Source organism: Takifugu rubripes, chromosome 3, assembly GCF_901000725.2.
Source record: "Takifugu rubripes chromosome 3, fTakRub1.2, whole genome shotgun sequence".
NCBI lineage: Eukaryota > Metazoa > Chordata > Actinopteri > Tetraodontiformes > Tetraodontidae > Takifugu > Takifugu rubripes.
The window spans coordinates 8,178,712-8,206,065 of NC_042287.1; the positions used below are offsets into that span (position 1 = coordinate 8,178,712).

General features: G+C 47.9%; 2 protein-coding genes across 6 annotated transcripts in view; one reads left to right on the forward strand and one right to left on the reverse strand.

Annotated features, from left to right (window-relative positions):
- Positions 1–11,444, forward strand: part of pex14 (peroxisomal biogenesis factor 14) — a 36,553-nt gene extending 25,109 nt beyond the window's left edge. Inside the window, exons 6-9 of the mRNA XM_011622001.2 lie at positions 592–694; positions 4,148–4,245; positions 8,005–8,096; positions 9,447–11,444. Of these exons, the coding sequence (XP_011620303.2) occupies positions 592–694; positions 4,148–4,245; positions 8,005–8,096; positions 9,447–9,882 (729 nt within the window). The 3' untranslated portion in view covers positions 9,883–11,444. The remainder of the gene's footprint in view (positions 1–591; positions 695–4,147; positions 4,246–8,004; positions 8,097–9,446) is intronic.
- Positions 11,445–22,014: 10,570 nt separating this feature from the next.
- The window catches only part of casz1 (castor zinc finger 1), a 113,270-nt gene continuing 107,930 nt past the window's right edge, over positions 22,015–27,354 (reverse strand). For 4 of the 5 annotated variants that reach the window (XM_029833980.1, XM_029833982.1, XM_029833979.1 and 1 more), the window contains 3 exons: positions 26,692–26,929; positions 25,908–26,264; positions 22,015–25,241 (listed from right to left, as the gene is read on the reverse strand). In XM_029833980.1, the coding sequence (XP_029689840.1) occupies positions 23,965–25,241; positions 25,908–26,264; positions 26,692–26,929 (1,872 nt within the window). In that variant the 3' untranslated portion in view covers positions 22,015–23,964. The remainder of the gene's footprint in view (positions 25,242–25,907; positions 26,265–26,691; positions 26,930–27,354) is intronic. The other variant, XM_011621999.2, reaches the window with a different exon arrangement.

Below are 27,354 nucleotides of genomic sequence, written 5' to 3' on the forward strand. Positions count from 1 at the left end.
TCATTTGGCCCTCAGACCTGCTATCATTTCGGTAGAGTTGTTTATTTAGCGGCAGAGAGACAATAAACATTGCATTGTTTTTGGTTTTGGGAGACTATTTCAGTGCCTGCCATAATGTTTTCCCTGCATGCCGCTGTCTCTTTCTGGCTGAATTTATAGCAAATATGTTTCAGGCGCTGCATTTGTACCTTTGTCTGTGCAGTTCAGTCTGTTTACTTCTCAATTCAAAAGTGTCATCTTTGCATTCTTTTTTCCTGTTGTTGTTTTCCAATGGAAAATATAAACGTCGGTCTAAAAATACTTGTCAGTCATACTTGGGAAGCGCCTAAAAAAGTGAATTGTTGCAATATCCACTTTTCTCACTGGTTCAATCAGACAGTAGTTTTGTGCACATGTACTTGAACGGGATTCTTGAACGCACCGCTGCTGAAAAGCTTTTATCTAATCAACTCTGTAAGACAATCAGGCAATTGTCCAGAATCCCAACGTATACCGCAGCATGGTACGGTGTCATAGGCCTCGTCTGCTCTCATCTTTCTGCCTCTTCCCGGCAGAGAGAAGTGTAATATTGTGCCATGCTTTTAATTGCAGAAATACATCCTTCCCCTCATTATGGGCAGCCGAGAGGACAAGAAGCATCTGCAGAGGATGGAGAACAACATTGCAGCAATGAGTGGCACACTGACACAGACAGGTGAAGATTAATATCTTCATCACTTTCTCCCTCCTTAACATTTTCCCTCATTTATCTGTCGCCAAAATCGGGGGGCCCTGCACGTTTTTAACAAATGACGCCGCTGTCATTTCGCTTTAATTTGAAATTGCTTGTTTACTGTCAGGCCCGGGCTCAATTAATTACGTTTCGCTGAAAAGCTCTTAACCTCGGAATATTAATGAGGAGTTGCAAAATGACAACTTTTCTTCCCCCCCACCGCCACCGCCCCCACCATCATCACCATCCACCCTCTACTTCCCCCATAGGTGGCGAGAAAGTTCATTTTAATTTTTCCACGCGTGTCCGCGCTTCTGTGTGTGCGAACGTGCGCGCGGAGTGCCGCTGTGCGGCGTCTGGGCTCCGCGCTGGCCCTAGTGTGATTAAGTGCACGGTGACAGGTGCAGCTCCCATGTTGGACAGGTGAGGAATCTCAACCTGGCTGTCAGGCTCGGAGAGAGGGGGATGAGAAGTGGCTTTCTGAGCTCTTTGTCAGGATAATTAAAAATCCAGAGAGGCGTAAATGAGAGAGGCAATTTGAAAAAGTTTGGTCTTGTTAGCATTGGTGTTGAACCGGAGTCGGTCGCTGTTGAAAATAGGCATCTTCAGTTCAGAGCAGCGTGTCAGGGTCTCGGGAAAAACTCTGGAAAGGGATTTGGAGACTTGTTTTTCTGAAAGGTTGCTCATCAAGGCCTAACCAAGCTGTCACCAGATGAGAGACGGGGACAGACGCATCCTGGACAGGTCACGGGTCCGTCACACACACACACACACACACACGCACGAAGGAAACCAGCGAAAAAGGGAGGAAGGTACAGCCCCCTGCCCCCCACACAGAACGGCCCCAAGCTACAGCTCAGCATGAATTCCAAAGCAAAGAGCCGACTGTTTGAATAAAAGGAAGCGGAGCCAGGAAGGTTTTCCTATGAGCCACGAGAAAAGACGTTGTCCTTTGCTTAATTTCTCTCTGAATTTCAGCAAATACCCTCATGCCTTTGGCAAACAGACACAATTACAAGTTTAAACAGAAGCCTTCTTTGTTTAATTGTTCCTTCATCACCACTAAAACAAATAAAGTGTTTGCCTTTAGAGCACCTGTCAGAGATCATTATAACGTAAATGGAAAAAATCGCCGCCCTTGTATCCAGTCACACCCGTCCCATTGTCCTCAGGCCGACGCGGGGAGACGCAGGGCAGCATCTGTGCCATTGCACGCGAGGTGTGCCAACCTGAATCTGATTAACAAATATATGCGCTTTTATGGTCATTTTGTCCCAACTATGCAAACACACTTTGCAAATCCTGCTTTGTTTGTCGGTAAAAACCAGGACGTCACAGCCGCGTCCACCGGTTTTTGCCGTCTTCGAAGGCGCGCCGTGCTCCACGGAGGCGAAACGCAGGTCTTCTCGTCCGTCATTGTGGGGGACTAATTTGCTATGACTGCAGTAGCCAAGGTGCTGTTACAGTTAATGACTGTTGTAGTTAACAGTTTGGGGAGAGGGGTTGCAATTACGCTGAGAGTTTTCTCCTTCTGCTTCCCCTTTGTCTTCCTCCTTCTCCTCTCGCTCACTCTCTCCTCGCCGCGCCGAGCGACCGCCTGCCTCAGTGCCGCCAATTGCTTGAACCCCCCTTTTGTTAAAGTTCATGTATTTCTCTAGTGCCGGGCGCAATGAGGTGATGTCTCCTTTTGAATGAGGAGCACATTAGTCCCTCTCACCAGCACAAGCTCGAGAGTAGGGGGGGGCCTTGACTCCCATTATGCTTTGCCTACAACTTCACACAGACAATTAATGAACGGATCTTGGAACTTCTTCAGCGCGCCCAGGCTGTAATGGAATTGCCTGGGTGTTTGGCCACTCTCTGACAGCGGGAGCCATATTGGTGGCCAGCTGGTCATGGCAGACGCAGTCGGTGCCGGACATATGTAGCGTACATAGCGTCGAAGTATTTATTGAATAATTCACCGAAATTCACAACGCGCATCCTCCGCAGCAGCTGCGGGGCTCACCCGTCATCCTGTCGCCGATTCATGCCCGGCCAGCATCGGCCGCTTCATTATTCTTGGCTCGGTGTCTGTGATCAACGCAGGAAGGCGTTTTTGTCGAGCACCCCGGCGCTACGGAGAAGTGAACTCTGCGGCCAGACTGCTGAAGCGGCTGAAAAGCGGTGCCAGCGGTAATTGAGGAGGCGCAACTTTACAGGCTGGCGGACTGACCCGCACATCTGGATAAGCTGTTCCCCGGTGACGTGGAGGCAGAGTTAATCGGGCCTGTTTTGGGTTTACCGTGCACACCCTGCCATAGAAACACCTTTATTTAAGCCAAGATGGCTGCACGATTTGATTTTAATTGCTCTTCTCATAAGGCCGCTCGCGATCTGCGCCTCAAACAGAGCAGCAGACTCCAACTCTTCGCTCTTTCTGCCCCCCCCCACCAGTAATCCTGCTCATACTCGTATCCCGTAGGATTCTGCGAGTATGAAAAGATCAAAAGTTTCAGCACCCCACCCATATTGATACAACTCCACCCATTTAAACACAGGTGTCACTACAAGATATTAGCTCCTTTGAAAGATCAAATATTTTGTGTGTGCGCGTGTGTGTTGGTTTTTCAAAAGAAACGCAGCCTTCAAGGCCTGACTCTACCTTTTGTCCTGGCCCGAGTTAATGCGAGAGGAAGGTTCTCTACATCCCGTCCAGCCGGCTGCAGCTCAGGCTTTTAACCATCGGCCTGACAACCTCAGCAGCGGGCCGCCACAATATCTGTTGATGTTAATCCTATTAGGCTTGATTTAACACTTTACACGCCCGTGATTTATATGAATGTTTATTGGTTTTCTGTAATATAATCAGCTCGGGGAAACTTAATGCATTGTTTGGTAATACACGCGTGACTGGAAGCAGGGGGCAACAAACTGTGCCCGGTGTTATTTGAAATCATACACCCTCGTCCAACACCAACACTTGAACTAATTCAATCTTCAAAGTCAATGGAAAAAGAACAATATTTATTAGGATTAGGGGGGACATTTTGTCTGGCAGCCTCCTCCCAAATGAGAGGCTTGTTTTTTCCTTTGTTGATCGTTTGAGGATTTAAGATGCATTAGAAGGCAGTGTCTGGGTGGATAATGGAAGGTTGGAGACTGTTATTTGATTTAAGTTCAGGCACTAGAGATTAATATCTCCATCCTATGTGCCCCCCCACCCCTTCTCGCACCCTCTACCCTCAGTGCCTCGGACCAAAAAGCTGCGACTTAAGTTACCGGGTATTAGCTTTGATTACAATTCTAGGAGGACAGCTTTGTTCACTGACACAGGCTCAGTCCCATTCGGCTCTTGTTATCACGTTCGGAAAGAAAAATGTTGAGTTTTGTGGCATCAAAGCAAAGTTATCATGCAGACTTACGACATTGTACGCCCCCCCCTTGTCCCCACAGTAAGCCAGCTGCAACAGACCCTGGTCTCCATCCAGGAGCTCCTGGTCCAGCAGCAACAGAAGATCCAGGAGCTCAGTCGGGAACTCTCTGCGGCCGAGGTAACCTCCCTCGATCACTTAAATCAGATGTAACTGTATTTTAAAAATGTATCTTATTTCATAGTTTTTATATCTTGAGTGTCGCTGAGGAGCTAATAAACAACGTTGTTGGTCGATGAGGAGGATTGAAAGGGGCACTTGAGGCCTCTCCGCACTTGCCCTGAGTCATAACTACCTAAGACGACCTATCAGGTTGTATATCATCAGACACGAGCTGCAGAGCAGCACCGAGCATCTCATCATGGGACCATAATCTTAACCATATTGTCGTTTCTCCTCGTCATGAGTTTTATAGGCAGTGTTTATAAACTGCTCCGATTTCTAAGCCTTCAGTTGAACCAGGCAGAGCGATTGTTCTTGAAACTTATGTGCTTGGATTAAATGTTGCATGCTTTTTATACCACCACCCATAAATCGCTTTATGATCTCCGGGATCTAAAAAAAGGGCCTTGGAAGAGACAATCCCAGCCAATGTTTTATGTCCTCAGCTTGTTAACCACACGAGTGTTTCGCTGTAGCATCTGGATATCGCAGCAAAACATATGCCGACACATCTGCCGCGGCACAAACCAGTAAGAGCAACGTGACGCTCTTCCCGTGATGGCCTTCGGAGTCTGTAACGGATTTTGGGATGTTTGGGGTTCCCAGTACACCATCGCCAGAACTATCCAAAGTTTTCTTGTCGGCCCACTTTAAACAATGAGTCGCCTTCTGCATGAAGGACCGCTTTTTTTCCCCTTTTCATTTGTCATCTCCAAATTACAGATGGAATTAAATAGTGTCTACTTCATTTGGTATGAGTGCCTTGTTGGACAGCATTCATGTTTAAATGTATAATTTACATCAAAACACCCATTAAACAAATCATAAAGTCTGCTTTATGGCTACGGCGGTGATCTTAAATTTTCCCTATGAGTCGGCACACGGCCCTCTCTTGTCTCAAACCGGGGGGGGGGAAATTGGGGAAATTGTTTTCAGGTCCAGGCGGTTTGACGAGAAACACATGTTGGAAGCGGCGAGCTACTTATCATTTGCTGCTTGCGGCTTTGGGGGTTTGCTTCGCCACGCTGCACAAAGTGTGCCACGCTTCGCAATTATACCTCCTGGCGTGGAAACGGGCTTTTTAACCTGAAACACATGGACGGCTTCTGTTTCCTCAGCTGCTAAGAAAACACTTTGCGCGCTTTGGAAGCCGCCCAAACGCGCGCCGCTTTTACCGTCCCTTAGCCGGGGACCTCATTATGGATGTGGCTTCAGACAGACTGACTCACGTCCACACTGAAAACGCACGCCGGTGATGCACGCGTCTATTTCTGAAACTTGTGTCAGAGGGATAAATTCTGCCTCGCCGCGATTCAGCAGCCAAGTGTGCTTTTGCTCCATTATCATTACAAATCTGCCTTTTAACCACGTTTGCCCCGCTGCCTCAGCTCACTGATCGTTCCCTTTATTAGTAGACACCATGTAGAAGATTAGAAACTGCCGCTACGCTCGCGCCAGACAAACCGCCATCGGGAAAGTGCATAAATAGAGTGAAATCAATTGCACTGTAGCAGTGTTTCCACTCAAAAACACTCCACTGGGGACTTCCTTTTGAAACTAATTCCATCATAAATATACATGCATTACACGAAAGCGCACTGTCTGCCGGCGGAGTAACTGTGAATTAATTTGCCTTCAGACACTCTTAAACAAGGCTTGTTAAAGATCTTATCTCGTTGCTAATGGTCCACAGGCATTTATCTTCATTTAGCCAGATGCGTTACCGTCCTCGGCTGCTGGAGCTGATAATCTGCCTTTTTATTTTTTTTATTTTTTTTGCTTGTAAAATATATAATGTACATTTATGCAGACGTGTGTGTTTTGTTTTTTTATGTCTCGCTGAAAGAGAACCGGCGCAGTCGCACCCCCAGCCGAGCCGGCCTCGCTGGGATTTTGCAATGTCAAAGGCGACGCGGCGAGATGGCCTGTATGTATCAAACTCATTTGGAACCGCGGGCGTTTTCCTTCAGCTAATTCCGTGCCTGGAAATCTTTTAGCTCATATAGCAATTAATTTGTTAAAAAAAAAAAAAAAAAGAGAGAGGAAGCAAAAATCCAGCCTTATTATCCAGGTGCCTTTGGGAGGCGAAGGATTAAGATGGTTCTAATGAGGTGGCAGCTGTAATAAGAGTGTCTTCAGCCAGCCAGAGCGCCACCTTAAACTACAACTCCTTATCAGAGAGGTGTAGGAGTCGATAAGAGCCCCCACCATACAGGAAAAAGAAAAAAAAAACCTCCTACCCCTCATTGCCTCTTTTTCGCTCTTCCGTGACTTCTCCTCCTCTGCCTCCCTCCTTTCACTGTAAATGAGTCTGATCCCTTTTCAGATGTGATTCAATTAATTTCTCTTAGATTTAATTACAAGCGCAAGCGTCCAAGTTATCCCTCTGCCCTCGATAGGGGGTCCACGTTTCTTAACAAGCTTCCACTGTCGAGTCAGGAGAGTCTTAATTACAGTTTTTACTCCGCTTTTATCCCTCTCTTTCTCCCTCTCCTCCCTCCGGTCCCCCCCTCGCTCCATCTCTCTCTCCCACGTTTGTGTTTCTTATTCAGGACTGTGAAGCGGGAGCAATTATGCACATCAATAGTTTTGGGCCCGAGACCTTTAATCAGCACACAATGTCCTGACATGACGCTTTGTCACAGGTCACCTTTGTCTACAACTTATTCATTACAGGAAAGGAGGAAGTTCTCCTTTAAGAGGAAAATACGTTGAACCGTGCAAACCGATTAAAATCAGCCATTTTTTGAGCGTGTTTTTCTTTTAATGCTTTTTAATTCCCACAGTCCAGGAGGGATTCTCATGCCGGAGGACTTTGGAGCAGCCACCCTTTGGGCTGTGAGGCTTCATCCTATGACCCGCTGAGTCAGACCTTGATTGCTGCTCACGTGGCGCTGGTCCAGTCAGCAGCTCAGCCTGTTGTTTTACATAACACAAATTCAATAACGCCCCCAAAACACTTTTTGCTTTGACCAGTGGGCATTGAACCATGCGAATTGCTTCCTCCAGTCCAGTTTTCTACCTGTCGCGCCACTTTTAATCTCTCTCTCTTTATCAGAACTCGTTATTTTATAGCTCCCAGTCAAAGTCCTGCCTATCCCTAAAAAAAAAAGTGCTGCCGAGACAGATTTTTGGCACCAATTTGCCTTTCAAATGCGCCGGACTAGTTCACGGCACACCGGTGTGTGCGATAACACGCCTTTGATGAAAGACAAAAAGAACAAAACAAAGTGCTAAGCTATGGTCTGCCTTCATGAATGTGGCCATTGTTGAAGATACAGTCATTATCCAAAACACCGGACGCCGCTCTGATCTGTTCTAGATAGTAAAGAAAATTATGTAAAAACAGCTCGATTTGCACCCACTGGACTCTGCGCGCAGCCGAGGCCAACAAAGGTGACCAGCTGATTGTCCTCTTTTCTGTCACGGGCGGTCGGCAGTTGTCGGGTCGCCATGGTGACGGACGGTCCGACGGGTTTTCAGCATTTGCATTTGCCATATTTGTTTACTTTGTGGCCGATGTCTTTTACCCCCGAACAAAGCTTTTTTTTTCAATAGTTTGTGTTGTGAAACCGAGCACATAAGAGTTGTTGAAAAGACCGTGTTGACTTTTGCTGCACGCGACCTGAATGGCGCAGGTGTGTGTGTTTGTGTGTGTGTGTGTGTTTAAGAGGGTGAGAGGAACAATTAAGTGTTTCATTTGTGGCTGTCTTGTAGGCAGCATCTTCAACCAGCCGCATCCTGGACAACCAAACAGTTGGAGAGCTGAAGGCTGAGATCGCCTCGCTGAAGAGTTTGCTGCTTGGCAGGTAAAAACGTCATTTCAGGACCCAGAAGCCATCATGAGACGGGGCAGAGGTGTGTTTGTTTAAAGGCGGGAACTCGCCGTTTCAAAGGCAGTTCCAGGATGGAGTTTATTTGATCCAATGAACAACAGTAAACATCAGCTTTGACCAGATGGTCCCTTCATATCCATTTCAACTGTCGCTTAAACTCACACTTCCTATTTTGGGAGATTGCACCACATGAAACATGCGCGGGAGGCAGAGTGAGCATGTTGAATCCAGGTAAAGGCCCGCCTGCTTCCTGTCTGGCACAAGTCGTCCAGGAAGCTGCAAGAAGTTTCATTTTACAACAGTGGCGATGGTTAGAATTCGGGTCAGAGCTTTGAGGAAGGCAGAAGCCTCTTCTAAAGGAAGAGTCGGCGTGCAGGCGATGTTTACATCCTTAAAAAAGAATCGCAGTTAATTACAGGCTCATGCACTCGTCGCACAATCATCACCTCAGATGTGTTTCATCTACTGTCTGCTGCACCGTTTCAGGCTGAAAATCGGTTTGTTTTAACGCCTCCACCGCGTCGAGCTGCCGCAGCTGTTCTCCCTTTCTGAGAGCCCACGTATAGATGAGAAACCATCCACGTGGCCTTTAGAACTGCCTCTGGATCCGCTGGCGCTTTTTAGTTTTTGCCAGGATCAAATTTGATCTCCTGCGCGTTAAGGCTGCAGTAATATGCTGCCGAACGTCCCCTCATTGTTTCCAGCTTTGTTCCTCAATCTAGTCAGACGCAGCCCGGCTCCGTCGGGCCCATTAGCATGCATGATTATGTATCAGTGTCCATAATGAAGCCCCAAGTAAGAGGGTACATCACAAAACGGCGGGCGGGGATGGAAATTGCCTCAGAACTGTCTAGTTGAGCATGTTTAGTTCCCCTCGTACATTCTAATGAGCAATAATCCCTTTGTCATTTGCTTTCTTGACTCCTTCGTGACTCTCACCGTGAGTTTTCTGGCAAAGGCTGGAATCACAAACTCGAGGCTGGGTGTCGCCATCTGTCTCTGCTGTTAAAACAAATGATTCCAATCATCTGGAAGCCTCTTTTCCCCCCTTCATCACCACAAAGAGCTGAAGGCATTATGCTTCAGCGTTGTTGTTTTATCTTAAAAGCTGCGGCGGATGTTAAAACGGGAAAAAAGGGGAATTCTCAGCGCCTCCCTTCCAGGTGCGATGAACATCTGGAGGACGTCTCTCTTAGTCAAATAAGGAGCTTTGTGCTAACAGAAGCTGGTGCGAAAGGCTTGTTTTTTACTCCTGAAGTGGTCGGTGAGGGACGATGACGTCGTAGGACACTTTCACACGTCCTTTCCCCTCCTTCTCTGCAGGAAGCAGTTCCCGTCCACTCCCAATCTTCCCAAGATTCCCTCGTGGCAGATTCCCCTGAAGACGGCCTCGGCGCCCGACTCGCCCTCGGCCAACAGCAGCAGCGACATCTCCCCCGTCAGTAACGGGTCGGCCAGCTCCTCCCCCGTCAAAGACGGGCACCAGGGCGACGCGATGGGAGGGCCCGACGGCGCCCCCGTCGTCAACGGAGACGGCGCGGCCCCGGGCCTCGTCGCAGCGCTGGACCCCAAGGACCGGGTCCGCATGGAGGTGCAGGGCGGAGAGGAAGAGGAGGAGGATGTAGGATGCGGGAAGGAAGAGGAGGAGGAGGACGGCCCGAGCATGCCGGATCGGAGAGGTGGTGATGGACAGATTAATGAACAGGTGGACAAACTGAGGCGGCCCGAGGGAGCCAGCAGCGAGTGCGAGGTGGATTAAAAAAAAAAAAAAGAAGGGAGGCCCCTCTCCAAACACAGCTCCTCTCCTTCCTCCCTCAGCCACTGACAGCTCCTGTCTCATTCCGCTCCTCTCTCCGCTCGCACTGCTCTTAAAGCCGCCGTCTCCGTCTGTTTCCACTCGTTTCTCCAACATCTTAATCTCCGGCGAGCCGAGCAGCGAGCGTGGGCGTGAGAAGAAGCTAAACTGACAAATATTGGAGTGTCTTCTTGACACAGCTTACCTCAATTTACTTTTCACCGCTCAGATTAAATGACTACATGCCGATTCAATTACCGAGCCGTGACGTCTCTTTGAAAGGGTTCTAGTCACATCAGAAGCACCGGGGGGAAAAAAAGAACACGCGCAGTTCAGCGAATATACGACCCACCGCTTTTAATTTCCACGATGAGATTAGATAAGCCGCAGCTTCACCTTAGCCCGTCTGCAGTGCGTCTGCGGGTCAGGAGTCATATGCTGGTGCTCCGGTCTCCTCAGAGCGGCATTAGCAGCCCCCCCCCCCCCCACTGACGGCAATAGGAGAGGACAAGCTCTACCAGAGCCGAAGCTTTTAGCCTCTTTTATGTGTCCTTTCGCATTGGTGTCACTCTGTCAATAATTCACAAGGCCAGCAGGGTGGCATTTGGCTGAAATAAAAGCCCTGAAATTCGAGATTAGAATGTGATGACGGGCTTTGTTCCGTGGCTGGTGTCAGCACGCTCAGGAGTGGAGGGGGGGGGAAGATAAATGTTTTTCCTCTTTTTCATCCAGGGCTGAACGGCGCATCGTTTGAGCCCGGCAGTGGAGGAGTAAAATAATAATAATAAAAAAGGAAAAAAAGAGCCCAGGCCGTCTGCTGCGCCGTATCTGTGTCTCCAGCAGAGCGGCTGATTCGGTTTGTGAAGTATGTTAATAATCAAATGATCAACAAATAACAGATGTATTAGTTCATGCAGCTTGAAATGTCAAGGAGGCTAAAAGCGGAAATCTAATACAGAAAGCCCAGTTGCATTGGATTATTTTTCCGTGACAAACCCTCCGGTCCAAATTACGTAGGGCCTCCTACAGTGAGTAATCTTTACAGAAAACGGCGCCAATATTTTTGTAATTAAGCCGGAGTGAGACGCAGAAGGCTGCCATGGATGCAAGTTGCAGAAGCTCTATCACGGCTTTTTTATTTTTTTTTCCCAGTGGGGGTGGATGAAGGAAATTTTTTTTGTTTTTTTTAAAGTTTCATGATCGAAAAGGAAAGTAATAAATGAATGCTTGACTTATTGAATGAGTCACTTTGTCTCCAGCTAACTCGAGTCCACCACTAAACGAGGCTAACGCGCCGTTTTTCGGAGCGCGGAGGTCGACGGTCGCCGACCTCGGCAGTGATTTCTATTGCTGATGTGTTCATCGTTGTATAAAATGAGATAATGCTGTAAAATAAACTGTTTTTATTTAATAGATTTGACACAACGCGCTTTTTTCCCCTCAACTACTGTAGTTCTGCTGATCTGTCTCTGTGAGCTGTTGAATTTCCGTCGTGATTGTCAATAAAATAATTTTATTTTATCTGACGGAGAAGCCCTGATATTTTCATTGGAAACCAGAACGTCGGTTCACAAAAGGTGAGGATAAATTGTGTTTTCCTGTTTGCTTTTATTGGATCCTACAAATTAAGTGACATATTTAAAAATGTCATAAATCAGCCGTTATAACAAATTTGCCCAGTCAAATTAGAAGAACTTCAGAATTATTTGAAGTGTAATTTGTTTTCCCTACAAGCAGTTTTTATGCATGCAGGTAAAATTAGGAAACTGTAATAAAATATTTGCATTCATTGAATATTTAACTTTGACTTAATTATAAATCAAACATAGGAGAACACTTTTTCATATGAGCAACTCAAAACAAAAGGAACAAAAATCAGTAATACCATTGTTTTTGGTTTTATTACTTCTGAATTCGGGTTACGGCCCATCTTTACAGTATTTTACTGGCATTTTACCAGACAAAGCAGCCGTTACTGTAAAGTTTACAGTGACTTTTCAAGCAGTCTCGCTCAGCAGGGACTTTTTTATTTGTACAGTTGGATCAACAGTTTTGGTTTCTGTTGTGTCAGTTCAGACGTGACATAAAGCCAGAGTCAGCCTATTTAAACACTGCATGCATTTTATTTCGTGCACGCTGGGATGGGCTGAGCCACCGTTACAAGGTAACGATTATTTTTCTTAGATGAAGCTAAAACGGGCAAATGTTGCTCGAAAGGCTTGATTCATAACTAAAATTGCAGTTGGCGTGCTGGTTTGTGATGACCTGGGTTGTCTGACGTCAAGCACGTACGCTCGGGTTCTAGTTGGGGTTTGATGTTGCTCCTGTGTGACAAATACGGTACTTCCTGTTTGAGTGTTGTCTGTAAAGATGGTAGAGATTAACAACACGGTAACGCCACATGGGGCTAGGACGCTAGCTAAAGATAAAACTAGCTGTGTTTGCAGAGGGAAAGAGACTCACAAACGGCTTTAAGCCCTCACCAAATGACCCAACATATCCTGCGGATCCAAGTATGCAGAGATGTAGATGTGCTTAAGCTTTAGCATATTTACGTCTGAGGAAATCTGCTCAAAAAGGCCCACTTCTGCTCATACGGCTTATATTCCAAATATTTCCATACATTGTCAAGCATACGAATTTAATTTATCAAGGCCCGAAAGATCAATAGTGTTTCACATATTGATGAGGTGTATAAACTTCTCCGCGGTTCGATACCACATCCCTTTGTAATCCATTAACCTCTCCCTGGAGTTCAGGCAGCCCCAGATTTATAGTGACCTGCTGTAATAAATCCACTTGTACATCATTTAGCGTCTTAGGGGATTTGCATTGCATTGCTGCAGAAAACACCATCCATCCTACACTCATCATAAACACCAGGAAAGTCTGAAAACGCCTCCTCCTTTAAGGGTTTCCTCGGAGCTGGTGTTCTGGCAGCGCCTCCCTCCGTGGTAGTGCAGTGAGGGAGCGCTCGTCCGAAAGCAACACCTTGGTTTTGACACCATTTGGCTCCCCAGTTGGGAGCCTTCACCTCATCAATCATGCTGCTAAACAGAGAGCAGTCAATAGGATGGCGTATCGATGCGCTCTGAACTCCATTGTTCCCAGGAACTGAGCACTCAGCAGGTTAGAGGGCCCGGTGTCTCCTCGGATCAATGCAAGGGTTGTTAGCCCGCCGCAGCCAGTCGGAGGGTTAGCGGGACTCGGTCTGCCAGGCGCGCACATCATTTTCACTCCTTCGGGTCTCCTTCCCGAGTCCTTGGAGGTTGATCCCAGGCCAGATTTTTGTTTGGTTAGTTCACACGCAAATGGCTCTGATGGTGTCTAGCTCCACCAGCAGGGGGCGCTCTCTTAGAGAAAAATGCTAAAAAAAAACTGCTTTAGCCCAGAAAACCGCATTTGCTTCCCACAGGCACCGGAATACTCGGTCCGTTGGAGCGTCCTGGTGTCAGACTGCACCATACATTGCACCGTCCCTGTCGTGTGAATTGCTTCTATTATTTGCATCCTTCCGCTCAACGCACCCGCTGCCCCCGCCGCTGCTGTGGAAGTCCTCCGAGTAGAGCTGCATTCACACCTCCAGTTCACTATTCACACGTGCAGCTGATAACGTCAGGATTAGCGAGCATGTGTGAAAGAGCTGACTTCCAGAATGAAGAGTTGTAAAATTTGGAGGAGACCCCTGTTCCATCATGTCCAAACACAGGTAGCGTCCATCCACTGGGGCGTTTGTGGTGACAGCAAAGAACAGTGGGTCACCTCCAAAAGCTCTTCCCAGCAGCTTAGTAGCGCTGATTCACCGCTGAACAAGAGCTTCTACCTGGCAAAAATGAGGACATTTGACAAGTCAAGTTCACCGGGGGAGGGGGGGGGGGGGGTTGCTTGTATAAGGCTTCTGCGTGGGCCCGGACAGCGCAGTCATGAAGCACTGTCATCACTCGCTATAGAAACGCTCAACCATCAGGTGGGATCACATTGCCGCCCCCTGTGACGCTTGATTTCTCTCCTGGCACGGGTTCAAATTCAAACGGGTTCGGCGGAAATCTGCTGGGGTGCTTTAGAACCCGATGGAAGCGCTTCTCCCACCTTATTGACAGAAAAGAAAACAGGGCCTGTGGGTTCTGTTACAGACTGTCGGGGGGGTGGAGTGACATAAAAAGGCACAAATGGTAAAATGGCGCCGCCAGAGAGGGGTGATTCGATTATCCACGGAAAGGCTTCGGGCTCCGGCGGGGCAACAGGTGCAGCCTTTGCAAATACTGCTGCAGATTAGAATAATCACCTGAAGAGGCCGAGCGGGGACGACACTCTCTTCTTCATGTTCATTCTGCACGTCCAACCTGCAGATATCTCCTGCAGTCTAAACAGCATTTTAGGAGAGGTTAGCACGCTAAGGCTAACAAGCTAAGGGAAGCCGCTAAAGGAAGGACGCTAAAGGGAAAAAGCCAACAAACCCGGACGGGTGTCCAGCTCCCACCCACCAAAGAAATTAGGTAAAAAAATTGAGCATCAAGCAATGATTTTGATCAATTTTACAGTTGATAAACTTCATTAGCAAACTGCCTTTCAATCAACTTCTTGGACCGGGAGTGAACAAAGTGTTCCGCCCTTGGCAGCGCCTTTTACTCGGAAGCCTGCGAGCTGCCAGCTCGTTTTTGGTGCAGAGATTAAAGCAAAACTGTAATAATCATAAAACACAGGCTGGCATTTCAAATAATCAGGACACATCAGAGTCCCAAGTCCATCTGAATGTTCTGCACGGGGACACGGTTCTTCCAGGACCCAACCGTCACCCCTCAGAGTCACGTGTCGGTGTTAACGGGTAAAGAAGGACGGTCCAGAGGGGGGGAAAAAAGAGGGGGAAGGCACATTTGTTGACCTTGTCCTCCAGAATTGGCACGGACGTTCACAGCGAAACACAACCCACATTTTCGTGCCCTTAGCAAGAAGGAGAGGGAGTGCAAAAAAATAATCCCAAAATCCCCCGGTGGACACTCACTGTCTTGTTTTGGAGGGTCTGCGGGACTCACAGAATTCTTTGGGTAACACAAACCCGCAGTGAATGATGGACATTTTCTATTATTAGCATCCGCAGAATCTCCTCAACCTTTGCTTCTTCCATGCTACAAATATCACATTGCTGATGTATTCCATATTAAATTACTGAGTTTTACCCGAGCGGGGCTGTGCAGTGTCTGTTATCAACAACCATAATGTGGAAGATTAGCGCACACATGACGTCCACCTGTTGCCCGGCTCTCGTTTATGAAGGTCACAGCTGCGATAGCCAAACCGGTCTTTTTAAAGGCGCTGCTAACGTTTGTGGGACGGGGGAACACAGGAAGGGGGGGCGACTTTGCTGCTCCATTTTACAGAAATACACGTGATTGTGATGTTTAATTTTAAATGTGTCGCGCCGCAATCTAGCAACCGAAAACAGCGCAAAACCTCGGAGCGGTTTTCCCAGCGCGGCTGTGTGGATGGCGCCATTTTCTCATCCGACCCATTTTCCTTCCTGTTTAAGAATCGGCTTTCAACTATGGCTTGTAGTTGTCTTCGCGGCGGTAGCGTGCTGATTCAGGAGGTCGGGGAATTATTAAAGCGGGTTATTACAAAGAGGCGGAGCAAAAACTGTTCTTTTAGCGGGAATTCCCTTTCTTTTCGCCTGAGATGGAATCATGTTGGTCTGGTTCCGTTGGACCGTTTAAAGATGCCATTTTTAGTTTTTCCGCTTCTTCCCTCAAGCGAAATGATTCCGATCCACTCGGAATCAAGCCGGGCCTGACCCGTGTTGCCCCCCCCTTCCCGTCGCACCTATGTGGGAGCGTCACCGTCTTATCTATACATTAGTTGTCCTTGTGGTTGCAACGTAAGGAGCGCTAAAACACCTGCTTCCCAACTGTCCGGGCCTCTGAAACCGCCCGGAGACGTGGCTGCCGGCCAGCCCCCTTCACCAGCCCTCCCACTCGTGTCTGCTCGTCGTCATCTCCTACGCTGGCAGCGCTGTGTTTAACTCCGGGGACGATTGATCCGTGGCGATGGGCAACCTAAAACAAATACAAGGCCCTGTTTGGCATCTCCCAGCAGACGTTTATGCCACGGGCTTGACAGGAGTCCCCTTTTTTATAAGCTGTTTAAAGGATTTAGCTGTTAATCTTTCCTCGGGATTCGGTTACATTGCAGCCTCCGATATTTCGGAATTTGTTCACGTCAAACACGAAACTGGGTTTTTCTTTTTTCTCCCCTTTGAAAACACACAAATGCCAAACAGTTGTAATAAGCTGTTGTAATAACTACAACTGGCTCCACTGTCCTTTCCTAGAATTGAGGAATTGTCTTCCACCGGGTGACCGGGGCGACGGGGACGAGGTTCTAGTGGCCGTTGAGGCCCGTCAGGTTAGGAACAAACAACCTTTGCTGCCTTATGTGGTCCTGTTGGTTGCAGCAGAGTTTGGTTTCAATGGATCTGATATCTGATCTCTGGCTTTGTTATTGATTATTCCTGTCAGGTTTATTCTCTGTTTATTAAGTATTACACACCAAACTCCATATTCTCACCTCCATCTCTGTGGTGAAGGTGTTTTAGTGTTAAAACCTGGGGAAATTGGTGAATGTCTTTTCTTTTCTACAGGGTGATTATTGATAAATTCCCTCTGTGCTAGTCTCGGTCTCCAATATGTCACAAACTGAAACAATCGTTTTAAATCCATCTGATTCCGATGTGTCGTTACGGCATTAATGGCGTCTGTGTGCCGCGTCGACTTCAACGTATTGAAAATTGGATTTTTCCGGCCTGACCGATCTGTTCGGCAGGTACTGACAACCAAACATTCCGTTCATGACCGGATCCCTTCTGGAGTTTCACCCTGATGCTCCTCTACACGACTTCATCGGGGTTTGATCCGGTTTTTCCGGTTTCTGTGCTCAAAAAGAGAACAAAAAAAGCCCACAATGCTGTTATTTGTTTTTCCTCCAACTGAATGTTCCAGCAGGACTCACTCAAAAAGAAAAGGTGTTGAAAGGCAAACATTTGTAGGCGCGCCGCTCACGGAAGAACGCGAGGCGTGTTTACGGGAAAGAACCAGGAATCACAAACTGATCTGGAACACAAACAAGGCGACGTTGGAAAAAAACCCACAAATCCAATTAGCACTGTTTTGATTAGAGGATCGGGTCGTGGAGGGCCCTGGCCCGCCGCCCAAACCACACAGCACCGGCCCCTCATTAATCTTGGTCCCGTGGCAGCGACCCGGCCACCAGTCCCAACCCCAGGCCTGGCTCCAGAGCCCTGTACATCCCAGTACATCCTTATTTTACTCATCTTTATGGTGGGCACATGACCCACCCTTATTCTGCCTGTCGTCTCGGACCTATTGGCACCAACCGGCCGAGCTCCGGGGATCTTTGCAGGGCAGTTATCGGACCTGGTCCGTGGTTCTTACCCTTCAGCGCTCTCCCATCCTCATTATTTGCCTTTCTTCTCATCCCTTCTCATCCTGTTCTGTGGGTGGAAGTGTGAGTCTCCTGGGATGGATCTGAACGTGTAGGGGGGGTTGATCTTCTCTGGATACGGCTCCAGCTGAAGAAGTGCTGCTCTTATCTGTGGTCTCCGCCACATTATCTCTTAATTCGGGACCGGAGGTATCGGATTAGATGGCCGTCAGTGTTGGACTTGATGTCCGTCTTTAGAGCAGTCAATAGTCTCCCGTGGCCGAGTGGGTGGGTGTGGAAACACATCGGTGATGACATCAGTCACCAGATTTGAAGTATTTCTGTTTTTTAATAAGATTGTTGCATTTATTCACATTTATGTTCAAAATGTTGGGACTTTAAGTTCCCACTGATATAAACCTGTTAAATTCCGCGTGCATCTCTTCAAATCTGCTCTCAAAGCAAAACCCCACGTGTGTGTTTCTAGGTGTTCTATACATGTTAGCGTGCACGTGCATATGCATTAAAAATGCATGCAGTGAGGTAAATAAACGCTTGTTTTGATATTAATGATATTTGATATTTGTCTCCCTGGAGGTCAGTTACAGGGGCTCCTGTTAGCTACAGCTAACATAAAACTCAAATAGGCTTTATTACACACACACACACACACACACACACACACACACACACACACACACACACACACACACACACACAGAGCCTTATATTTCTATCTTTCTGGGGACTTTTACAGACATAATGCAGTTACAGTTCCTACCTACCCCCCAACCCTAACCTAAGATAGACGTGTATTCCACCCACTGAATAAACACAATTTTTGCAGTTCAAATAAAATTCTGCGAGCACAGGATGAACTCCAGAGGGTTTTGTCTATATTTGTGAAGAGTACAATAAATTTGCTCTTACTTCCTTAAAACAGCTCTCCAAAAATCACACCAAATCACCACGGTCGCTCTGTTTGAGCTCTGCCTCCCTCGTTCTGTCAACCAAAGGGAGGAAAAAACCCTCAGTCGTGCAAATTTAGGATGAAATTTAGGATGATGGCCGAACCCATGATGTGGATTTTCTGCAGCCTGGCGTATTTAATCTCTCAGCGGCACAAACAACGACGCTGTGGATCCAGAGTGGACCCAGACTCGTCCCTTTAATCCGATTGCTAGATGATGGTCGTTCGTTTGTTAGGTGTCCCTTTGCCTCGGGAGGGGGTGGGGGGGTGGGGGGGGGTTAAAATCCCAAAGGCTTCGGTCGGTGCTTAATTCTTGTAATTGTTTGCAGTCTGCCTCCATGGATCCCAGACGGGGATCCTGGTGGAAGTGGCCGCTCGCACGCGTTGAGAGGGCACGGCAGCATATCTAAACAGAGACACATAAGGCAAAGCTGCATGTTCCGATGGCCCAGCATCCAATAAAGTCTGGTTAATGGTAAATTGGATGAGTGTGCATCCAATTCTCCATTTCCTCTGAGGTGTCTCAGCAGCAACAGCTGCTACCAGTGGTAAAGTGGCGTTTTAGTTTTTTTTTCCCACCCTGACCACCTCCCCTCCCACCCCTCCACATCCCACCACCACCCTTTTCTGCTTATGCGTCTGAGGCCTTTCCAAAATAAGCCCGTACACGTGCAAAAATAGCTAAATGAGCATCTATTGCAAAGGGCAGGGGCTTTAGAGTGGAGGGCAACTGGGGCAGTGCGCCGGGACGAGGCGAGGCAAACCTCTAAAAACGCCACCTATAAATGAGCCAATGAGGCAGTAAAATGAGCAACGCTGGCCTGTCAGCTGGGGCTGATACATGATCTAGTGGATACCTGTGGGGCCGTTCAGCAGAGGGCTGGACTGTGTCTGATGGGAAAGATATGATATGCGAGATGGCAGCTCATTCGTTTTCCACTTTTAGTTGGAGCCTCATTTTTGGGGCGGCGGAGCTGAGCAGCCTCGGCGTTTAGCCGTGAAAACCCCTCTGCCTACATTTGTGCTGGAGATGGGTCGACACGCTCGTTGACTGATGACGATCACTACATCCATCTGGTTGTGTAGTTTATAGTGTGACATAGCTCAGTTTGGAGATCTAACTACCAGTTAGGTTTTTACAATAACACCAAGCCTCTTACATTCATTTATTCTATAACTGTATCATATTAATAAGGACTGAGTGAGCGAAATCCTGTTGGATACTGAGCTCTTAAGAACCAAAAGAGGCTAAAATGAACATGACTGTCAGGCCTTAGCATGCTAAGTAGCACCAATGCTAAAGTGGTTGATAGGAGTTTGGTTTGGCAGAAGTGAACTGAAGTTATTAATATATATATATATATATATATAAAGGCTCCTGATGAAACGTTTGGGGCCGGAGGGAGCAAAACCACCTTTAAATTCTATAGGAGCTGTTTCCTCTCAACCGCTCTCCAGAGCTTTGTTAGCAGTAGCCACGGCACGCGCAATTATACATATTCTAACATTTTTTCGTTAGTTGTTGGTTTCGTGCAAACGTCTGCAGGCTACCTGCTGGAAAACACATTTCAATAGCTTACACTTGCTAAACCTTTTGAAGTCGTGTGTACGGCACACACCTCGTTTGAGCTGGCGCTGATGCGTTTCTGACCGTACGGCGTCTTTACCCGCTCGCAGAACGTGCGTGAAAACTATCCACGCACGTCCTGTGATGAGAGCTGCTCTGGCGTCAGGATTCCCAGCCAGGCGGTGAGTCCAGGCCCAGCGAATCTTCATAAATCCCTCTGCAGTGGACCTCCTCTTCAGACTCCACCATATCTGTCTTCATCAGAGCGTGCACAGAGCAGCCACCTGCTTTTCCTCCCCCCCCCGCACGCTTTGTGAACTTAATAAAAGCCGCCATTAAGCAGCGCTTCATCTGTTTGGGCCCTAATCTGCCTCATAGGCGTCATGTGACCGCATGTGCGGCGCACACCTGTCGTGTGCGTGTGTTCCCGGGCCTCCGTGCACGCCGCTCACCCTACCCGCCCCTGGCACATCAGCAGAGAACATGTCAGCAGCGTGCGAGCGGAAACAAATGCTTTGAAATTCAAAAAGACACCGTCACTGAACATCCATTCAGTGGTTTCTCTTTTTTTGTTGTTTCTTTTTTTTTATTACTTGAACTGACTGAAAAGCTGGTTGCATAAGACATGCAGAAACAAAGGAAAACCAGAGATACAACATGATTCAGGTGAACAGCACTGTATCCAAACAGAAAACAGTCAAACCAAACCTGTTTTTTGTTGTTTTTTTTAACTTTTTGTCTGCTTTTCGTACGAAACTTCTCATGAGACGAGCCGGACTGCAGGCTGAACACAGCTAGCCTCCAGTCCAAAAGTGCGATATCATTTACAAAGCCCAGCATGTTGCTAGTGGTCAGCAGGTGGCTTTCAGATTATTCTTTTTTTGTTTCCAGCAGAGGAAATACATTTCATTTTCATTCACTTTTTTGTACAGTGTTTTTTTTCGCTACGTTGATTAAAACAGCAGAGCGATCCGCCGTTTCTACGGCAGCCTTGACAGGATTTGGAGGTCGCGTCCGTCTGGTTTTGTGTAATATAATTTTCATGTTTATTCTTTTTTTTTCCGGGAGATTATGTACAGGATGCCAGCTGGCTGACAGATGGTGATGTATTTACCCCCTTTTTTTCCCTTTTTTTATTAAAAAAAAACATCACAAGGAAGGGAAGGAGGAAGGACACGAACAGCTGTGGACAAAAGGACAGCGAGAAGCACACTAGCCACGTTGGGTGATGGGGGGGGGACCAGCACAGAGCCCAAAACAAGGACAAAAAAAGAATAGTGGTATAAAAAATGTCCTTTTTACAATAAACAAGACAGATTGAGCTGTCTCTTCAGCAGGAGTCGAGCTCTAAGTCTTCAGCCTGGTCCTGGGCTGTTGTCCCTCCACCAGAAAAAACATGTAACAAACAGTGTGTGTGTGTGTCTGTGTGTGTGTTTTATTGAAACTGTGTGACAAAGTTCAGCTGAATCTAAAGCAGGAAACAGAGACACACAAGATCATTAAATATGAATCGAAGCTCTGAGCAGCTGCAACGAAGCCACAGGTCTGTTTACTGTTTTAAAGCTGTGGCCTATGTCTCTCTCTCTCTCTCCCACACACACACGCACACACGCGCACACACACCTCAGTAGTATCAAATGCCTCAGAGGTCGATTCTGTCGGCCAGCAGCACCTTTGACCTCCGCAGCTGACCCAGGCCTGGAGCTCCATCGAGCACTGCATGTGGATTTTTATAATAATTGTATGGTTTTATTATTATTATTTTATTTTTTTTACAAATCCTATATTACATCTTCACACACACACATCCACACACACAATGAACTAAAGAAACTGCATCTAAGTGCACAGTGTCTCTCAGCCCTACGGCTAGAACAGAAATCTACCGCTGCCTTTACGTTCATCGGCGCCCATAGACGTGATCGTGGCGTTCCCACGGCAACACAGTTACAATTCTGAGCCAAAAACAAAAGCACACACAGAGAAAGAAAGTGAAATAAAAGAGAAACATGAAGAGATTCACATCAGCGTATTTCAGTTGAGCTCGGGGAAAAAGAAACCAGAACATTTTCCAAAACAAACAAACAAACAATAGTTCACTCACACAAGCAAACTATGATGAGGCTATTTGAATTTTGAACTTTTTATTATTCATTTCTCTTTTTAATGGATTTCTTTTTAAAGGAAGCTGTTCATCAAAGAGCATTTTGTTCATATATAGTTTTTTTTACAGAGGAAAATACTGTACAACCTTTTTTTCTTTTTTTTTCCTTCTTAAAACAGTATCTGGAGGAGCAGCATCCACGCACGTCTGTGGTGCGACGGCTCGCTTCCAGCCAACGCCGAGGCCATCACGAGCGGCGTGACGCCCCCTCCGGTCGTACACATTCGCTCAGCATCAACCGGAAGGCTCGGACAGATCTGCCATTTAGTACTCCAGTGAGCGGGCCTTGTTGCAAATTTCTCATGATTTTATTTAAAATCACCTATTAGTGTTTCTTATCACGGCACCAGTTGCCCCCCCCCACCCCCACGGTGCCCCAGTTCCCTTGTTTTTTTGCTTTTTTTTCTTAAAACCTGTCCAATCAGAGAAGCAAAAATAAAAACCAGTCTTTAAATAAATCACAGAACAAGTTTTTTTTTGTTTGTTTTGTCACACTAACTATCTGTGCATTAAAGCAAAAGTGAACTAATACAACCTCTTTAAAGCAAATTCTTCCCTGTTCAGAGATTTTCAGACGGTAAAAATGAAACTAAAAAGTGCAAAAAAAAAACTAAACAAACAAACCAAAAAAGAACCAAAAAAAAAAAAAAACGCTAAGAATTTGTCATCAGAAGGTCACATAAATATTAAATAAAAGCATTACAACAGGAGCTCAACCACAGTCGTAGTGAATCAAAGACATTTGGGTCTGTATATTTTAACAGTATTTTAACACACTCCCTGACACTGACGCTTCCTTGCTGCTCTTCACACGCTCGTCCGTTACTCGTCCGTTACTCGTCCGTTACTCCGGCTAGCTCGTCCCGCTCCCCCCCGCCCACCTGACCCCGCCCACATGACCCCACCCACTCGGCCCCGCCCCATCCCACAGATCGATATGACTTCTGCCCGCCTCCATCGCGACAACATGACATCGTAATGCAGCAAACAGTAACAAAAATATTCCTGTTGTTTTTCTTTGTTTTGCTTTTTCGTTAAATATGACCTCGAACGGCTACGTAAGATTGCACTATCCGCACACGACAACCGGGTTCCTCCGGAGGGAGAACATCGCCGGGGGGGGTGGGGGGGGGGGTGTTTTTCGTTCTGGTTGAACATTTCTTGCAGAACGTTAGAGGGACGCGGCGAGGCGCTTGGACGTCCGACCGCAGCTGAGGCAGATCCAAAAGTTTCAGGCCGATTCCACATGAGAGCAAAGAAAAATGAGTGAAACTCCCCCTCCTCTCCCTGCTGAGCAATAATAATAATAATAATAATTAATAATATTAACACAGAAAAGAAAAACCAAACGTTTGAACACATCCTGTTTCCCCTTAGTGATTCACATCCCTTTTTTTTTTTTTTTACTGCGTATCCGGGGCAGTTCGTGCTTCCTGGGCCAGCGATTTCCTTTTGTTTACCGCCATTCACACGCACACACGCACGTACACACTTACATATATGTTATATAGAGAGATTTTGTTTTTTTTGTCCTTTTTTTTTTTTAAACATTTTTGTCCACGCACAAAAAGTGAAAAAAAGAAAAAATAAATTAAAGTCAAACATGCACGCACACAAAAAGACTGATGTGTAGTAAAATGCTTTACATTGCTGCCCTGTGTGTAAAACAGGGCCTAATTCTGTGTCTCCGTTCATATTTTTTAATGCATAATTGTATTAATAATGTTGGTCATCTTGTAAACATCATAATAAATCACTTCGGGCCATCATTTCACTCAACGTCACGTGGTTTCTTTTTTTTGTTGTTGTTGTTGTCATCTCGAGTCCTATAAAGATGATGAATGAGGCCACTTTCACTTTTCTTTGTTCACAGGATTGTTATTCGGTTCCTACGGTGACCGTTTGTCTCTTTTATGGGTCTCGCTTTTCCAGTTGGGAAGAATCGGTGTGGTTGACGGAAGCGTCAAAGCTGTCACCGTTGTCCTTTTCGCCGTCGCCTTCTGCCATCGAATCGTCGTTCGAGTCACTGTTGAGGTCCTCCTCTTCCTCCTCCTCCTCCTCGTCTTCGTCCTCATCGTCGTCCTCCTCTTCCTCGGCGTGGGCCTCGTCCTCCGGGGAGAGGTCGTCTTCGGCCTCTCCGGACGTCCCCGTGTTGTCGTCCTGGACGGTGCGCAGGGCCAGCGGGGGGGTGGAGATGTGGCAGGGTGGCATTGCGTCATGGTGCATCTTCTTGCTCAGGTCCAGCGAGTCGCTGAGGCCCAGGCCGGCAGCGTTCTTCAGGAAGAACAGGGAGCTGCTGGTGTCGGTGCTCAGGTTCAGCGAGCTGTCCAGGCTGAGGGAGGACGGAGGGTACGGGTGCGAGTAGTCAGACGTGAGGACGCCTGTCGGGTAGAGCAAGGAGCGAACGTTGCTGTTGATGGCGTGGGAGAACCCGTGCAGGCCGCCGGCCGAGGAAGTGGAGAGGCTCAGCGAGACCGGCGGTACGGCAGACGCGCTTCCTCCCAGGTGGTGCGGCCCTTCCTGTTTGGGCGACACGGAGGGCAGCTCGCCGCGCTCCTGCTTCTCGTGCTTCCTCTTGTGGGAGTCCATCTGGGACATGCCCACCACTGTGTGCTTGCACTCGGGGAAGGTGCAGTGGAAGTGCGAGCACTTGAGCTTATACTTGCAGTCGAGGACCTCGCAGTCGACGCTGGAGCTGAACTGGCAGAAGCCGGCGGCGCTGATCACGTCCTGCTTGCCGTGGTGCTTGCGGTGCGCCGTCACCTTGGTGCTGTCGGTGCAGCGGAAGCCGCAGCGGAGACAGTGGAAGTGGGTGCTGTTGCCCGAGAACTGGCAGTCGGGGAAGTTGCAGCTGAGCGTGGACTTGAAGCGCTTGAAGTCGTCCAGGACCAGGTTGTCCACGCGGTCGTGGTGCTGAGCGTGCTTGTACATGTGGGTGCGGCCGCAGAACTTGTAGCCGCAGTTCTCGCGGGTGCAGTGGTAGTGGGTCACCTTCAGGGAGAACTGGCAGCCGGCGTCCTTGCAGTTCTCGTAAAGATCGTAGCGGCGGAACCCGTCCAGCATCATCCCCTCGTCGAGCATCTTGCGCGAGGAGGCGGTCTTACGACGCTTCCCGAACGGCGACATGTCCTCGATGATCCAGAAGCGCTTCTTAGACCCGGTGGCTGTGGGAATGGAGATGGTGTTGCCTGAAACACAGGAAGGAAGTGCATTAAAGAGCAATCAGCAAAACCCGCAGACGACTAGCAAATTACAACTTGTGCAGCAGCAGAAGGTCTAATGTGCAGACTTCCTCGGCCAGAAGTGCTTCACAGCTGAGTAAGCGCGGCGTCGCACTTTGATTTTTTTTATTATTTTCAATTCCCAGAATGATTAAAGGAGGGCAGAGATGATCTGACTTTGGAACATGACACTTTTACAGGGTGCCTCCAGCGTCCAAACAGAGGCGGAGTGGTGGGTCTTAACCAACCCTCTTATCTCAGTGTGCTTTTATGAGGGAGCCCACCTTTTGTGACACCCTGGGGTCACTGCTAATGTTCTGCCAGGCTCGCAGTGGCGGGCCTCGATAAAACTTAAGGTGCGAGTTAAATACGAGGCTGCTAATGCTAGCTTAGTAACAGATCCTAAACAAGGCTCTGATGGCTCCGCTCTGATGCTGGAGATGCCCAATGACTGGTTTGTTCCTAATAATAATGCAGAGTGTGGTGTAAGAAGACTCGTGCTAGTGTTGCGTGCTGAAAAAGCTGCATTTGCGTTCTCATTTTTTGACATTTTCGACATTTTTTGCAGAGACAAAATGTTGGAATCACACAGTTAAATGACTCAGCTGACAGCTGCAGTGTTGGAATAAGTACCTGCAGCATCCTGAACTATAGGGACGTCATTTTTAATCGGAGACGGAGTGGCAATGATGGGGCTGAAAGCTGGTGTGTTGGTTGGCATGACAACACTCCGAGTGGCTCCCAGAGAGGCGCTGAGCAGAGAGTATGACAGACAGGATGGAGAGAGGAGGTATGGGAGCGAGGGGAGAGGAGGTCGGAGGAGGGCGGGAGAGAGAGATGGGGCCCGGGACGGGAGGCCGGGCTGAGGAGCGGCAGGAAGAGGAGGCGGTGGTGGAGGAGGAGCAGGAGGGGAAGAAGGAGGTGCATTTTGGGTAGCACTAGTGTCAGCAGGGGTGGTAGGAGCAGAAGTGGTGGCAGGGAAGCCTTGTCCTGGAGAGACAGGTTGACCAGAGAGGGTGAAGGACAGACCAAAGGGAGGAAACGCACACACACAGGCAATCAAGGCGCAAATCACGCGCGCACACACGCACACACACACACACACACACACACACACACACACACAGGGATGGGAGGTAAAAAAGGGAAAGATAAAAGATAAGAGAATGATACAAAATGAGGCCCATTCAAGACAAGTAAACCCACCAACAGCGGCCAAAAAACAACAACGATGACAGTAGTGGATAATTCTGGCATGACGAAATGTGGAAATCGGAGGCAGGCTCACAGAGAGAATCTGTTCAACTGGATCATTTTAAAGTTTTAACACGCCGAGCAGGCAACAGTTTCAATGGCTACGTGTTAGCTCTGCACGCTAACAACTAATTAACCCGTCTGGCTACAGAGATGAGCTCACCTGCTGGAGAGCTATCGTTGCCAACCGGTGTGCTGGTGCAGCTCCGGTCCTGGTTGGACGACTCGGAGGACAGGCCCAGCGGGCTGCCACCTCCGCCCATGTAGTCCATGTAATCATCAGTCTCATCCATGAAGGCGGAGGAGAAGCTGGAGTTGACCCCGGACTGGTTGGCGACAGGACTGGACATCATTCCAGACACGTTGTGCATCTCGTCCGACCTCTGCCCGAGTGGCATCACCTGAAAAAGGGGTTCAAAAGCGGGCGGTCCGATGAGAAAATGGCTCAACTGTGCCAATTTGACTTTTGGCATGTGACCAAGAATTCCAAACTGGAAGAAAATGAACCGCTCCTCTGGAATTATGTGTACATTTGGAGAGCAAAGAAAACACAGAACCAGAAATTCCACATATGTAAAAACCCGCAGAGAACAAACTATGCAGCGGAGGCGTTTCGGATAAAAGACTCCTCGAGGGAATGCTGTGGGCGATTTTTGCCGTCACTTGAACCTGTAAGTGACACGGCTGACAGCAAAGTCCCGTCCATGTTGGACACGGTGGCTTGGAATAAGTCCGACAAATGTACAGCATTTGTCAGAGTCATTCCAAGCAACCGACTTTTCCACACCCAGAAACACGCCGGTTACGTACTCCCGTCATTAATCTC